The 16,785-nt window shown below is 36.6% G+C and overlaps 1 protein-coding gene across 3 annotated transcripts; it reads left to right on the top strand.

Annotated features, from left to right (window-relative positions):
- The first annotated feature begins 3,264 nt into the window (after positions 1–3,264).
- On the top strand, positions 3,265–15,802 carry LOC124162418 (alpha-N-acetylgalactosaminidase-like). 3 transcript variants are annotated; one of them, XM_046538946.1, is made up of 10 exons: positions 3,265–3,481; positions 5,481–5,650; positions 5,764–5,938; positions 6,130–6,304; positions 8,751–8,845; positions 10,881–11,042; positions 11,725–11,922; positions 12,185–12,349; positions 12,848–12,920; positions 13,864–14,056. In XM_046538946.1, exons 2-10 carry the CDS (start codon positions 5,490–5,492, stop codon positions 13,944–13,946), a joined length of 1,287 nt encoding a protein of 428 aa, XP_046394902.1. In that variant the 5' UTR covers positions 3,265–3,481; positions 5,481–5,489; the 3' UTR covers positions 13,947–14,056. The 3 variants fall into 3 exon arrangements, with proteins under 3 accessions (XP_046394902.1, XP_046394904.1, XP_046394903.1); XM_046538948.1 differs by lacking the exon at positions 13,864–14,056 and adding an exon at positions 15,544–15,802 and having other exon boundaries at positions 3,268–3,472; XM_046538947.1 differs by lacking the exon at positions 13,864–14,056 and adding an exon at positions 15,544–15,802 and having other exon boundaries at positions 3,269–3,481.
- Positions 15,803–16,785: the final 983 nt, after the last annotated feature.

Below are 16,785 nucleotides of genomic sequence, written 5' to 3'. Positions count from 1 at the left end.
TGCATGTTAATTGAGCAAATACTTTCAATCGCAATTGACGTACTAAAATCTTTTATAGTGATGATTTTTTAGGTATAGTAATTCCTGATCCTTTCTGATACTCAAAATCGTTCCTCGCCATTCCTGCCTTGCGGATTACGTTTAGCGAATACATCTGCCTTAAATTTCCAGACACGGCAGAGTGAGGGAGTGGAGATGGGCTTTAAGTGAATTTCAGAACGAGTGCCTCAGCAGGTGCGATGAACAGAAGGGAAGGAGGGTTAGAGGGAGATAGCAGGGAAAAAAGAAGGCACGAGGGTTAAACTAACCAACCACTAATAAGGATATCGAATGCGCCAGCATTCTGGTGAACAGTGCAAATTACGTTCGAGGCCGGCAAGTTTACCTTCAAAACCTTGGTTTCTGAAAAAAAAACCATATTTGAATTTCCCTCGTGTCTTTCCAAGGATTGTATAGGGTCAGAAAGGGAACCCATTCTCCTGCGAAGCGATAGTGGCGGCACAAACTTTGTTGGGATACTTTTTTCCCCCATAGTACCTGTATACTGCAACCTTCCACTTCTCACTTACGTTCCTTTATTTCACGGAGGTCCTTCTATTCTGTGTCCTCTTCATCTAACTCAAGTGCTTGTACCTTGGTTTTCCTTTGGGTGACATTTCTTTTAAATTTTCCCTCTGCAATATCACTCATGTTACTTCAATTTCTCATGATCTGGCCTATCCACGAGGTCCTTCATTGGCATGCGATACTCCACAGTTCCCTTTCAGTTCCTATTCTTCATTATACCTCCTTTTTTCTCACACTATTCCTCCATTTAATCTTCAGTACTCACCTCCACCACTAGGTTTAGAAGACACCCATTTTTTCTGATCAATTTTTTAAATGATCCATGCTTCTGATCTGTAGAGTGCAAATCAGAGATGTATATGTAGAAGCCTTGGAAGACCTGGTGGTGGAGGCAGATGCTGAAGTTCAGATGGACGGATATAACGATGGGTATTACTATTTACATCTTCTTAGCCTGGACTCATTCCTTTAATAGGGTGCCCACGAACTAGAAAAATAGGGAAATAAAATGCAATGTAAAAGGATGGGGAAAAGACAGGGAAATGTCTTGGATCTTGGAATCTTTTTTGGAATGTGGAAATTAATAATACTAGCAGGAGATTGTTCTGTTTTTTAACTTTTGATAATTGATTCCAACGTATCTAGGTGCTACAAATCCAAAAACGACCTTCGATCAGTTCCGTGAAGTCATATTCTTTTGCAAATTTCAATATGCTGAATGTGGTGTATGGTGAAAAATATCAAAAATATGCGAGCTAATGGCCAATTGAAATAGGTTGTTTTCTATATTGTGTATTATTTTTTGGCTTATAAAAAGCAAAATAGTACAATACAATATTTTAAAAATAATATATGTACATTAGAAAGAGAATCTACATATTGTAGAAAATAGACCTTTCACCATTAAGTCATTGTGTGGACGTTTCTTTGGACGAGAAATTCTTTGTGTCAGGCTTTTCTCTGCATGTTCTCTTCTGGGATCATCTCAATGAATCATCCAGCAAAAGTTCGCCATCATCGTAGCATTCCATGTGCCATGGTGCCTTTGCTATCTTTCACCTATATCTTCACTAACCACACCGAGATTTTCAGGAAAGAAGTGTAAATGTGCATGTAGAAAATGAACCTTTAAACTCATTGAAAAAAGCTATAGATATTGGTGCATGTCATTGAAAAGTCAATCTCAAATGAAAAGAGGGTCCCAAATAATTACCATGAATCCTAAGTTCCTTACTGTTTAATAAGTTTTGTTACCTTTTTCTTTATTGAGGATCAATTGACAGATATATTTATTTTTCTGTTTGTACTGTTTCATTTTTTAAATTGATCATTTCATCAGAATATTTTCCATTAAAATTTAAATCTAACACGATGATGAGTGTGTTGATTTCTGCTTTCATTTACCCAAATTTATTTAGATGTACTTTTGGGATGTATTATAAACTACAGTAAGCAATTTATGATAATGTTATTTAGTAAACAGTCAGGGAAATAGTACAGTAAAAAGTTTTGGTCATCCTGGTGAAGCTATTTTATTTGTTTTTCCCTTATTAAAAATTTAAGAGAGTACCAAATTGATACTTTTCAACCTACCATTCCCTTTCATGGGGAACTACTCCACCCTTTCCTCCACTGGTCTGTTGCAGAAGTGCTGCCCTCATTGTCTTCTACGATCTAATAAAGAATGTATATGTTAGTTTTACGTAACAAGTCACTTAAAAAATTTCAGAGTAGCTTCTTACTCATTTATTTTTTTAAATATAAGGTCAAAACTTTGTTGCTGTAGCCTAAAAATGAAAAATTGCATGAGTCAGAGCAAAAACAAAGAAAAAAAACCAGCTGCGAAAGCATAACCATGTGTAGAGGCAGGTATGGGGAAGTTTTCTGATGCAGAAGGCATTTTGAGGCTGGTTTGTTAGCAAGAGTGTTAGATTCCCACCATCTTGGACAGGATTAAGATTCCAACGGCTATGGATTTGTGAGGGAAAGCATAGTATTTGCTTCAATCTGCTATGGATCACAAATCAAGGATGACTTTCATTTTGATCAATGGGAAATCAAATTGTGGTTCCCTTGCCGTCTTGGTAAAACTTCTTGTAGTAAATCAGATTTATCTAACATGCAATATCTGACTCATTTACATACTGCCTATAAGCGTTTACTTTTACTCTCACAATTGAATTGACTGAATTAAAAGAATTTGGTGATAAGAATCTTTTTATTGGTCTTTTTCCCATTTGCACCATGTACACATTTGGGAAGCTAATCTTCAGAGCTTCCCACTCCCTTGTCTTCCAACCATTTACTCCTCTGATAGTGAGATTGAATAACAGCTGGGGTTGATTGGTGAAGTGACAGAAGAATTGTTTTGTTTGTTTAATGTAAGTGATAATGGTAATTCCCATGATTTAATATGAGTTCCAATTCAATTCTCAAATACATACCACTCAGCTTATCAGTCTCGTTTTATCACATTTTTTGTGTCCATCTGTGATATCTTGAGCTGAGATCATTATGTAAGAAGGAGTTCTCCTATCAAGGTGAGAAATGTTTATCATACAGTTGTTGTTGTCCATTTAAGTGTAGTGAATTGACTCATTCGTTTTCAGGTGATGATATTAGTTTCTACATACATCACACCTCATTAATCATGATCATTCTTGTGCATCTCTGCTTGTTTTCCTCCAAGGAATTCAGTTTTTCCTGATCATGTGATGATCTCCTGCCCTTGGTGATATATTAAAGGAAAGATAATCTTATCATTTAATCCAGCTCTGCACGAGTCTTGAAAGATTAGTGGGAAGCCTTATTATAGCAGATGATTGCCTGATTCACCCGAGTTCAAGTTTGGTAGCAGCAGAGCTCAGCTGGGACAGCAGACCATTGACAATTCAGTTTTCTGGAGGTGAGAAAGGTATGTGTTATAGAGGAAAAATATTGATTTTCCATTAATTAGTTTTATAATGTTTTTTTTTTTTTTTCTTAATTCCTAGTTCTTACTTATACGTCCAACCAGATGTCAATGACAAGAAAATAATTTTTTTACGAGGAAATTTGAATGAAAGGGAGATTTTTTAAGAGTTCAAATAGGTATTACTTTTAGCCATTCATGCACAATGCCCCAGCAGGCATGGGACAGCCAATAATAATAATATTTATTAACTTCATTGGGATAATACATCCATGAGTTTCGTCAAGTTAATACAGCATAAAATGCTAACATATAATGAAATATGATACAGACGTGCTATACAAACACACAGCTATCAGTGGGATTGAGGTCATAGGTTATTACACAACACCAGTTAAAAACTCATTTAGATTGTAGTAGCTCTTTTCAATTAGCATATTTTTCAGTTTGGCTTTGAATTGGATTGATGAGGAAATGGAACGGATGGTGATAGGAATCTTATTGTACACAGTGGCAATGGAGTGGTATGGACCTTTTAAACAGACTCTGTAGGAGTATTGGAGGGTGTGTATGTTGTTTTTGGAGCGTGTGTTGTGATTGTGTAGGTTGGCGTTAACAGGGAAAAGATGAGGATTATTTCGAACAAACATGGCACAGGTAAGGATATAGATTGAGGGGAGAGTTAAGATGCTGGAATTTACAAAAAGTGGTCTGCCTGGTGTGCGGATGGGGACTCTATAGATAGCTTTAACAGCTTTCTTCTGGAGAGAAAAGGTTCTTGACAACAGAGAGGAATTTCCCCAAAACAAAATGCCGTAGGATAAATGAGAGTGTACTTTGGCATAGTACAGAGCTTTGAGTGTGTTTTTGGACACTACAGGTGCAAGTTTTCTTATCATAAAAAGACCCACAGAAAGTTTTTTATTCAGTTCAGAAACATGTCATCACATGCAGGAAGTCTGTGTGCTGCTTGGGGATTGGATTTTCAGCTTTTGAAGCCAATTATGATATATTTATGTTTTTCATGTCACGCTTATGTTTTTTCTCAACATACTCGTTTTCTGGGTAAATTCCTGTGTTACTATGCTTAGCATACCTATTTTTATTGGCAGACTTCGTCTCTTATGATTTTAATGTTACTAAAGCCATAATAATATTTGATCTACTTCAATTGGATCAATTAATTATCTCCCAAAAAGTGCAGTCCACAAGCCTAAGACCAGCACTGAAGGAAGAGTTAAAGATATGTTCTTTACCATGCATTAAGATAATTATGACATGGTTGGAGTGTAATCTTAAATATTTGATAAACAAATTCTGTCAAAAATTTGGGAGCATCAAAGGTTTTTTATTAATGTGTGTTTAGCATGTACTTCAGATTTGTGTTGATTGAAAGTTGGAATTTGATCCGTGATTTTCCTTTTTATTTTAGTGAATTATAGTTAAGTGTTAATCATCTCATGGAGGGTAGCTCAATGCTATCTGCTATTGAAATACTCTTAATGATGTAATTTACCTGCATAATCAGTTGATGTTTTTACAATAAACAAGTAAATTATGCCCAAGCATTCGGTTGAGGAAAACTAGTTACCTTTTCTTAATGTTACCAAATTTCTCCCCCAAAAAAGTGTTTTCCGCAGATAGCTATAATTAGTGGCGCAGCAAGGAGGGTTTTGAGGGATAAAACCCCCCCAGAACTCAGAGAAATTTTAAAATTTAATCCATTTTACTTAATTGGATAAATATTACTTATAGAATAGTGTAAGGATTAATAAAATATCCCTCAGAAAGGTGTAAAACTAACCATTTTGTACCATTTATTTTAAAAACTTTCTTAGGGAAGGCATCCGCACCTCCCGTATTCCATACCCTCTGGTATTAGTTGCTCTTAAAACCCCCCTAGCCTTAATTCCTAGCTGCGCTTCTGGGTGTAATAAATGGAAATATAAATAATTTTTAGCTACTTATGTCATCTTTAATTAACAAAAATGTTGCTCCACAGTTCTTTACAATGCTCCCCAGAATACAGCAGTTGTTTCTACTTCTGCTTGGAGTGTCTGGAGCCATTTGCTTGGAAAATGGACTCGCAAGAACTCCACCCATGGGATGGATGTCATGGGAAAGGTTTCGTTGCAACACGGACTGCATGGCATATCCAGATGAATGCATAAGGTGAATTTTTTACAGTCATTTTCACTTCGTGATTTAAGCCTATTTACCACAAAGGCACTATCTTAAATAATTGCAAATTAATCTTACTAAAAATATTACTTTTAATTTTGCAGTGATAAATTATTCCGGGAAATTGCTGATGCTATGTCTTCTGATGGATACGCAGATGTTGGCTATGAATATCTCATTATTGATGACTGCTGGCTTGCACACAATAGGGATGCTAATGGCAAACTTCAGCCTGATGCTTCACGATTCCCCAATGGAATGTTGGATTTGTCTGACTACGTGAGTGAATGTCGATATAGTTCAGTTATGAATATCTTTATGGCTGTTGTAGTTTACTTCATTAGGTTTTTATTTGAGGTTAGGTTAATGCTAAAAATCGCCATTTGAGGTTGGATTTAAATTTCTCACTTGCCAGTGCTCAAAAGCCTCAAGCTTTTGTGCCATTTGATTTTTCTTTTTACCTCATGCAGATACATTCGAAAGGATTAAAATTTGGTCTCTATGAGGATTATGGCAACTTCACATGTGCTGGTTATCCTGGAATAATTGGACACATGGAGGATGATGCAAATACCTTTGCTAGTTGGGGTGTGGATTATGTTAAATTGGATGGGTGCTATGCACACCTGCACGACATGGACATTGGTATGTAGACCAAAATTTTACGATCATTAGCTTGCAGGAAACATGTAAATGTGTAATGCTAATATTATGGCGATTATGTATTTGGTGTTCAATGGTACAAAAATTACTATATCATGACAATGTAAGTAAATATATATTGCCTCTCAATCAAAGCCATTAGGAATGCATTTTCCCGAATCAAGTGCAGTCATCTCTTGTGTTCCTCATACTTACTTACAATGGCGTCATTAAATAAGATTTAAATTCACATTTCGTTAAAATAGATGGAAGAGAAAGATAATTTATGATGAAAAAGAAATCTTCCTCATTCAGTCATTCCCCTATAATTTTAAATTTAAAAAAATGTTAAAGTTTCCTCCCACTTTTCATGAGTTTCTGATAACATTTGAGTTTAGACTCATTCCCAGTGAGAAATGGGTGGTGGAATCCACGTGGAACCCACGTGGAAATGTAACGTGGATACCACGTGTTTTTGGTCGTGGAATCAACGTGGAATCCACGTGGAAATATGGTGGAAAAATTAAAACAGCAGTAGGTGCTGTCCTAAAACTATTAAAACCTCAACAACTCTATAGCTAAACCTTCTATATATGTGTCTACGATTTTTCATGTGCTCTCATGGCTGCCTTTCCACGAATTATATAAAAATAGAATGTGCGATACATTTTCACATAACTAGCGTGGTTTCAGGATGATAAATGACGCAATGTCACCAGAGAGTTAAGTTCCACAAATTAGAAATTCTGTTTACCATTTTATGCTAATCACCACAAATCCACTTGAAATCAACGTGGATTCCACGTGGGTCCAACCACTCAATATCCACCACCACCAAATATCCACCACTCAACGTGGATTCCACGTGGGTTCCACGTGGATTCCACCACCCATTTCTCACTGGGTTTACTCATTCAGAGATGATTGCTTATTGAAGGAAAGAAATGGTCACAAGACTGTGTATATCAATGAAGCATACATGGTCTGGAGCAAAGCTTAGGAGTAGCTTAAAACAGTGATCTCTTAGGCATGAGCTAGTGACCTCTTCAATTAATCTTTAAAAGGCTTAAGGGTGCTGAAAATCATTAGATGCCTGGACCACACATTTTCAAAAGACCATGAATCTGCCTCTTGAATGCTCATGTTGTGGATTTGATGTAGGTTTGTTTGTGTGATGTTCTGGCATGCATTCTTTGCTGATTTAGTTCTCTCGGTGTTGAAAAACGTTTTCTCATTGCTCCTGAAGTTGAATGCATGAATTGCTTATTTAAGTATGTGTATAGAAATTTTTTTGCTTACAATAGTTCTTGGTGTGGTATGTACTACAAAAGCCTATAGAATGCACGCATGCTATTTGGGTTGCAGACCAGCAAGGATAATAGTGCAAAGGAGGTGAATGCATCTAAGGAATTACATTTAATCCATGCTGTTGAAACATACTCTAACATCCTCATTTAATTTGTTTGCTATATTTTATGGACAGCAGAGCATAATATCAAGCTTAAATCATTTGTGAAAAATTTCCTTGAAGAATGAGGACCTTAGTGGCATAGTGTCCTGATAATTATGTAGATTCAAAAGCCATAAACCTGACCCAAATATCTATACATATTTAACGTGTGGGTTTGGAGCTTTTTATATACAGCTCTTTATATCGTAATGGAGGGGACCAAAATTTGGGCAATTTGATGAATGGAGGTTCACTATAGAGAGGTTGTAGTGATAGCCACCATTTTTTCTTATCCTTCGGAAATGAAAGGCACTACTGTCTTCTAAACCATTATATTTATGTGTTTAAACAAACATGCAAGCATTAGAGAACATGTATTTATTATTTAATAATAACAGTAAGCGAGCGCTAACGCATGATTTTTACCACGATAAGAGAGAAAACGATATGATCTCTCTTAATTCAATAGTCACTTAAAATGATTAGGATACTTGGATACCTTTTTTCTTATTTACTGTTAGGTATTCTCTCATATAGAACAAAATGGCCACAGCTAATGATTAACGTGAAAAATACAGCATATTAAAGGTGTGAAAGAAAAAAAAAGGGTGAAACATTTATCGCTGAAAATGTCATTCCATGTATGTAATGGCGGCTGCATTAATGGTCTCCAGTTGTCTCAGTACGATTTGTAGAGGTAGTTCTCGTCTCAAAGGTATCTCCTTGGTATGATAAGTGTAGGTTTTATGAGATAAAGAGGTTCACTACAAAAAGGTTTGCCTATAAATTTACATGTAAATCTGACGAAATCTGATTTGGGTGGTATGATGTATGGAGGTTTACGATCTAAAGAGGTTCACTTCATAGAGGTTTTAGTGTATAATGAGTTTGAAAGGCTATAGTGATAAGTGTTGAATACGTATAGCTTTGCCTTCTGGCAGGCTTATTAGGGAAAATACAGGTGTCAGACACAGTTTAATTTTTCTATTTGATATAAAGGTTATCCTGCCTTTGGCGATTACTTGAATAGAACTGGAAGACCTATGGTATACTCCTGCAGCTGGCCAGTATATCAAGAGTTCAATGGAATCAAGGTTAGTACACTGTACAATCCTTTGAAACTCTTGCTTTATATGCTACAATTTTTAATCTCCCAGAATAAAGTACATATGCAGTTAAATTCAAGTGAGAAATTAGTGGTTGTATTTTTTCCATTTAAAATAAACTCTCCTGGCTGGCTGGCTGAATATAAAATAAAATGTGTACTTTTGTGCATATTATGATGGTTTTGTTAGGCCTCTTGATGCATATGTAATATGTGTACCAATGGTGATCAGTATTTGAGTCTCTGGAAGAAGTTTTTTTTTCAAACCAACTGGTATGCCCTTAAGTATAATCATATAATAATTACCTGCTCCTGATTCCTCATTTTATGAATATATTGGAAAAATTCAGTCATCTATGTCAATGCAGGAGAAAGGCAAAATAGGTAATTCAAAGAGACAACATCCATTTCTCAATCATTTTTTTAATATTTTTCTTTTTCTATATCTTTTTTTGTGAAAAATTGGTACCTTTGAAGTGGGAACTGTTAGGAAAGTGGAATTCATAAAGTTAGAAGAGAGAGAGAGTTGAGGAATGTTTGAGGGAGTAGCTAGGGAAGTGATAAATGCACATCCCGTGCTCCATATCCCCCCGTATAAGTTGCTCCTAAACCCCCCTAGCCTTAATTCCTAGCTGCGTGCCTGGCATGTGGAGGACTACCGCAGTGTCTGGGGATGTGGATATAATAATAAATGTATTTTGAAATTTAAATCCTTTCCCTCTTGAGATTGAATTGAATCTTACCAGATTGAATTATATTTATTTAAATTATTGTTTTGTTTACTCAAGACGGTGTTAATTATGCTGATAAATGAGACATCATTGAAACCAAGTTAACTGCTCAATGTTGGTATTCTGACTGAAAAAGTTGTCAGTCTTGGAACAGGAGGGCACCAAAGATTTCTAGGCTTTAGGGCGCAACAGGATATGTCCCGGTGTTCCGGCAGCACAGCACAGGCCTGTCACAGGTAGTCTCAGGTATTTTGGGTCCGTCGCCAAGATAGTATATCTACTCATTTGGAAGATGATAATCCCTTCACAGAAGCCAATGACATCTTTGTCAATTGTCTGCCATCATGCTGAATGGGGCACCATTGGTGAAAAGCATACTTAAATACATAGATTTCCAGTCGCCGGATATTGCTCTCCCATGTGGTCCATCACAACTCCCGCTAACCTCACCTCTCATAACAGTATAACTAGCTTCTTTGCTAGAATTGTAAGACACAGGGTGCCCCACTTTCAAGAAATGTCAACCAGCTCTATCCTATCTTCTCTGTCAATCACTGATCTCACATACTCATACCTTATTTCATATGCCAATGCCTTGACTATCCCTCGCTAAGCACTCACTCAAACACCACCTTTGCTTCCTGCTCAATTCATTGCCAGATAATATTAATCCGTTTTTTCTGCCCTTACACTTATTTGTCAATCTCGCTATGTCCCATTTCCCAGCGAATAAATAAACCTCCTTCTTATCCACCCTTTCCATGTGTCTCGTACTTTTGTTCTTTACTATCTTTTGCCTTTACTCTTTGTTTTGATTTTTTACGTATAAATTTCATGTTTATTACTGCATCACCGTAAATTGGCAGAAATGCTGTATGTGAGCAACTATTAAATAAATAAATACAAGGAGAACGACTGAGGTTTGGTATCACTGCTCAACGAGCAGATTCATGATATTAATGTGATGGAGGTCTGAGAGTGACTGAATTTCCGAAGTGCTATGCCACGCCTGCTGTCTGCTGTTTGGCTAAGGGAAATTCACATTTTGGGAAACTTTCCCTTCTCTCACCCCCACTTGCTTTAGTCACATTGTCTCTCCCACAAAGATAAAATGGACAATGGACAAGGATTCTAGCTGGGGAGGAGGGTTCCATGCAGATTTACTTTTCTATTTCTAGCTTTCTATGAAAGTATGCAATGTAAAAAGTCACATTTCAGTCATTTTATCTTCATTCCTTTGTATTATGCAAAATTTTCAAAATGTGTTCAAAGCAAAACCATTTGCTCTTTCAGCCTGACTATGAGGCCATCATCAAGACCTGCAACTTGTGGAGGAATTATGGAGATATTCAAGACTCTTGGAATGATGTTTTGAGCATAATCGATTACTATGCCAGCAAACAAGATGAAATCATCCCCCATGCAGGTCCTGGTCACTGGAATGACCCAGATATGGTATGATATTCCTCAAGCAGTCTTCAATCCATAAATTTCATTTTCCTAAGCTATAGGTCTCTATAAAGTTTTTATTTGTCATTCATTCTATGAACCTAAGCCCTTGATAGTGACTCATAGCCATCAAATGCAAGTACATATCTAGGTAATGCCCCCTACTTGTCTAAGTACAGTGATACGTCTCTGAAATGATTCAAGTACTGCTAAACCTTAAAATACACTGAAATATGGACCTCCGTTCTGCCATTAATACATATATAATCATGGATGAAAAGTGCATAACGTGGTTTTAGATATACAGTGGTTCTCACTATGTCCCCCGCTTGTGCCTCACTTTTTGGCAAAATTTGTCCTACCAGCTTCCGCATCAAAAGAAAATATCAGATTGTTTTAGCAATTACTGTTATAATAGATTGGGGACAATACCTTGAATGATAAAATAGCATTTTCAATATGTTATGTGCAAAAATATTGCCTGTAAAATTTAGCTTTCAAGGTTTCTTTTTCTTTTTTTCCCCGAAAATATTCCTGTAGGAATGTGGTTTGCCCATAATATGAGATGCAGCTGACCCTCTATTACTTTTAACTATTTAGAATAATCATTACATTCTGATGATGAAAGAAAAGCAAGTTAGTAAATTTTTAGCATTGGAATGCATTAAGATTAAATCTTATGTTACAGCTGATCATTGGAAACTATGGGTTGAGTAAGGACCAGAGCAAGGCTCAAATGGCATTATGGTCTGTTATGGCATCACCTCTTATCATGTCAAATGATCTCCGATCAATTGGTGCTGAGTTCAAAGCTATTCTTCAAAACAAGAAAGTGATTGCTGTGAATCAGGATCCATTGGGTATGCAGGGACGAAGAGTGTACCAGGTGATTACTTTTCACTTAACCTTTGTTTCACATGTTTTTATTTATTACTTCTCTGTTTGATCACCCTTAGTTAACATCCATTTGCTGCAATTGCAAAGTTAACTTTCCTTTAGGTTGTCCCCAACGATTTTTTATGGTAAGAATTTGTTTGCTAGTAATACCATGCCTTCTTCCCTCTAAAGTAGTTTCTGTCTTCTTATCTCTATATCTCTATGCAATATTAGTAAGATTATATTATTCTAAGGATTATTTTTATCATTAGAGTGACAGTGTTGAGGTTTGGACTCGCCCTATTACTCCGGTTCAAGATGGTCAGTACTCTTATGCTGTGGTTGTTCTGAATCGCCGCACTGATGGGACACCATACAGGTTCTCTCAGAGCCTACAAAAGCTAGGATTGACTAACCCAGCTGGATATGCATTTGAAGTGAGTTTGTTTGATTCTCAGTGAGCAATTTTTTCCTTCTATTAGGATATTGTTATTGATTTTTTCAGAGGTTGTCTTTAGCTTTATCCATTCAATAAAGTTCTTTATTGATTAACCAAAACTAAGCAAACAATAATTTTCTATGTTTATCTTAATTTCATTTGACTGAACTGCTCCTGTTCAATTTTCTCATGTGCTGCATTTTTCTGAATTTCTTTGTTACCGATTTAGAAATGCCATTGATATGTGCTGTTCAAAATTGGCATTCAGTCTGAATAATTATATTTTCATTATGAATCATTAGGAATAAACCTCCCCGTTCTAGATTTTGTTGCTTTAAATATCAGCAGGAAAAAATGTAACAAAACCAGAGATTTTGAAAATGTTATGAAGGTATACCCTCTGAAATTTACTTTTAAGTGTGATACATGCTTTATTTATGTAGTCATTTTTTTTAATATCTGCATTTTATTGAAATGCATTTCTTTATCTTACCAGGAGCTCTTTGATGGTGTCACCCATGGGGAATTACTTCCTTCTGACAATTTAGATGTCAGAGTAAACCCGTCAGGTTAGTAAATTGCTAGTTATGAATGTCCATTTATGTGGAGTTGGTAAGTTTAAGGAACTTTTTTGCCTTTTTGACTATGGTTTATATGTCCATCACTTACCATATGACCACTTCTGTGAAATAGTTGCAGGTGGGAACAGTGCATAATTACCTAAACAAAAATTGAGTCTTAACTATTACTCAGAAAGATGATGGTTTCCTTCCTGATGAGATTTTATTCAGGGTTCTAGAGAAGGGAAATTTGAACAAAATAATATTATACATGTTTTCTTGTTTTTTGCAATAGCAGATGAGGGCTTTATTGTTGCTTGTCTCTCCAGAGTTTTATTCGTGATGACCCTAAGACCAGAGGTGCATTGTATGCTCGATGTATCAGTTTAATTGCCTATTAGACCATGAAGTTTTGGATGAAGTGCGCTGCTTTCCCTTATATTTTATTTAGTTTAGGGGCTAAATACTTTAAAGATGAGTGGGGGATACAGAAAAAACTCAAAGGGGATATGCAAAAGATATCTTGAGCTACCTTTATTTTTATCGTAATAAAAAAATAATAAAGTCATTAAAAAATTTAAGAAAGCTTTATTTAAACTGATTATACACATTTAAAAGACAATGCCATCTCATGTTATAAAAAAGTTACAATAGTGATTCTGCAATGTTAGTAATTCAGGTGGCCCAGCATACCTCCCATATATATCTGCCACTAACTGAGGGAGGATGAAGCCAGTTTAAGTTGCAAGGCTGCCAGGCAAGCCAGTGAAAGGAATAACTTGAATAGGCTCTAGATATGGATAAAGAGAAATAACATTTATGTGGGCTTGATGAATATAGGTATAATGATTGGCTTTAGGGTGGATTATAGTGTTGGAGTGATGGTAATCTTGATTGGACTGATGAGTTTTTAGTTCAATATATGTGCATCTGATAACTTCTTTCCTTCCAGGTGTGAAAATGTTCCGTGCTGAAGTTAAAGTCAAAGCAGAAGATAACAGCCTTAGACCACACATTACCCGTGTTGGATTTTGATTTTTGGCTTACTAAAAATTCAGTTGATTTTATATTTTTTTAAGATGGGAGTACTAATTTATATCTGTTATCACAAGGAATGATAAAATAAAAGAGTATCTAGTTTTTTAGCATTGCAATTTTTTTACAATGCACACCTATGAATTTGTAAGAAGGAAGATTTTTTTTCTTGTGGCATTGATATGGAGAAACAAATATTTATATTAGTCAGTTGAATAGAATATTAATGTAAATATTTATATTTTGATTTTAAGGTCAAGTATTTAACCAAAAGAGGCCAAAATATTTTGATAAGTCCCTTCTTATAGATTATTCCATTATTTGATACTTGATTGTAATTACAACTAACAGAGTTTTTCCAAAAATATTTAACCCTTAGACTGTGGGAATGTTTTTAAATGTTTTGTACCCTGACCAGTGGCATAGCCAGGAATTTTGTTTGGGAAGGGGGAGGGGTCCAAAACCAAGGGTGAAAATTTTTGAAAAACAGGGTACATACTAAGTTGAGATATACATATTGTAAGTTAATGATTTTACAATATTTTGTTTTCTTTTATGAAGGAAAATAATTACGTTTTTATATTTTGGGGGGGAGGGGGGGGGTTGGACTCTCCCCTGGCTTTGCCCTGACGCTGAGTGGAGGAAAAACGTTTTTAAACATTTGACCATTGATCGGCTAACTGCGGCAGTATTCCAAATTTTTGATTGCTACCCGAGTATGTAGTAACAAAGTGCACTTTCCCTCACCGTAGGAATTTCTAATGTGGCTTACTTATCCCTGACCAGCCCTCGCGGTAATTACCCCCTAAGGACCCTGCGGTAATTACCCCTTAAGGGGTGCCTTCCGGCAATTTGTATCGTACGGCCCATTTTGTATTGTTTCCTTTCCACTCCACGCTGTTAATATACCTACAACAAGTACCCAAATGTAGGTCCATCCATTGCTAAGAAAGAAAGAAGGGTTGCCCCAGATTATAAGGGTTCATTCCTTGCAAGGCACTCGTCCAGGCTAGAGGGAAAAATATTTCTTGGTTCTCTTCCACACAGGCTGGTATCCAAAATACTGTACTCCCACAGCCAAAGGGTTTATCATAGGTTTATAATTATGAGTTAACTGATGCATTATCCTGGGTAGCACTTGTTTAAAACTTCTCACCTATTTACTTACCAATAGTTAACATCTGAGTACAGTTCACCACTTGATGATGCAGGCTGCTCTATGAATTGAAGGGGATAGAAAGTTTCAATCACAATACTTGATGTGGTTAATGATCACTTTATGGCTGTTCTATGATTTTCTGGGGGATAGGAGGGGCTACGTGAAGAGATAGTATATTTCAAGGGAGATTCATCAGAAGGGGTTAAGTAATTATCTTCGAACCATTGCAGGTAGGCTTGAAACATGTAATCCCCGTTGAACCCTACTTCTGCACCTGCTCCTTATTGCCTTGAATCAAATCACATAATGCCTAATACAAAAAAATCATCAATTTTGGTTTTATTCACTTTTTTTAATGGTATACAGCCAATCTCCTAGTCAAGTTTAAAGTATTGACAGTTTGACATTCGAATGTGTGACCAAAATCTCTCCTTGCAGGTGTGAAAATGTTCCGAGCTGAACTGAAAGCCAAAGCTGAAGATACCAACCACAGACCTCTAATTTTTCCTGTTGGATATTAATTTTCTTCATACTAACAATGCTGCCATGACGTAATGCTCCATCTCATTTGAAATACCTAACTTTTATGCTGTGATCATTGGATGAATAATAAAAGAATATCTTGTATTTGTTAATAATCCACCTTTGTTTGTGTATCAATAATCTTGATAAAGATTACATTGACTAACACCTTAAACCTTATTTAATCATTTTCTTTCTTCAGCCACTCTCTAGTAATTCCTGATTCCATCTTCTCTCCAATGATTTTGCCCTCTCCAGTCTTCTCCAAACTTGCATCTCACACCAATTCTTATCCTGTTTCAAAGTATCCTTGTGTTCTTCTGATGAAGCACTGCTATCTCTCTTATGATGTTCCATTATACTAACTTACAATAACAGGGCCGGATTTATGATGTGGGTGGTCCAGGACCCATTTTGGTGTGAGGCCCTCAGTTTCAAGGTGCTGCAAGTTGTGACGTAATAACAGGAAAAGCGTGCCACTGATTGCGTTCAAAGCTACATTAACAACGCTAATGGATAAAGTTTTTTATCAGCAGTGTTAAACATTTATTAATGTCAATTGATATTATATTGATGACTACATGTGTGCACCCGGGTACATGTGCCCCAGGTTATGCTAAATGGAAAGCAAGGACTCCTTTTATCGCATGCGATTTATTTAGCACATGACTTTCCGCGAAGCGCACGGCAGAAACTCGGAATCCACAAACACAGCGTCTGCTCTCTACTCTCGACAAACACTGATTGGAAAAACCTGTGATACCCCTGCCGAAGGCAATTCGAAAGAGTTACTGACCCTCGAGTAGCGGTAATGCCTGGGAGCCCTCACTCCAAAAGGGTGCGAGTGAAGTCCCCTTGACAGAGAGGTCAGGCGAAAAGGCCAAACCTGGGAAACCCCGAGCACGGCAACACTCACTGAAAGAGCCAAAAGGAAAGGACCCAACAACATGTTAACCCAAAAACAGCCGAGCTTCATTTTGTTTCCCTTCATACATGATGGGTTTTTTCTGTTTTTCTGATTTTGTTAGATTTACCCTTATATTGGTGGAAGGCTCATGCTTGGTGGGTAGCCCATGAGGGCCCGGGTCCTTCGATCTGGCCCTGTACAGAAACTTGTGTATACACTCGATTGTTTCAGGCTTTACTTAGTGAAAATCC

Source organism: Ischnura elegans, chromosome 7 (assembly GCF_921293095.1).
Source record: "Ischnura elegans chromosome 7, ioIscEleg1.1, whole genome shotgun sequence".
NCBI classification, from domain to species: Eukaryota; Metazoa; Arthropoda; class Insecta; order Odonata; family Coenagrionidae; genus Ischnura; species Ischnura elegans.
The sequence above is the reverse complement of the archived record's forward strand: the minus strand, read 5'-3'. Positions and strand labels throughout refer to the sequence as shown.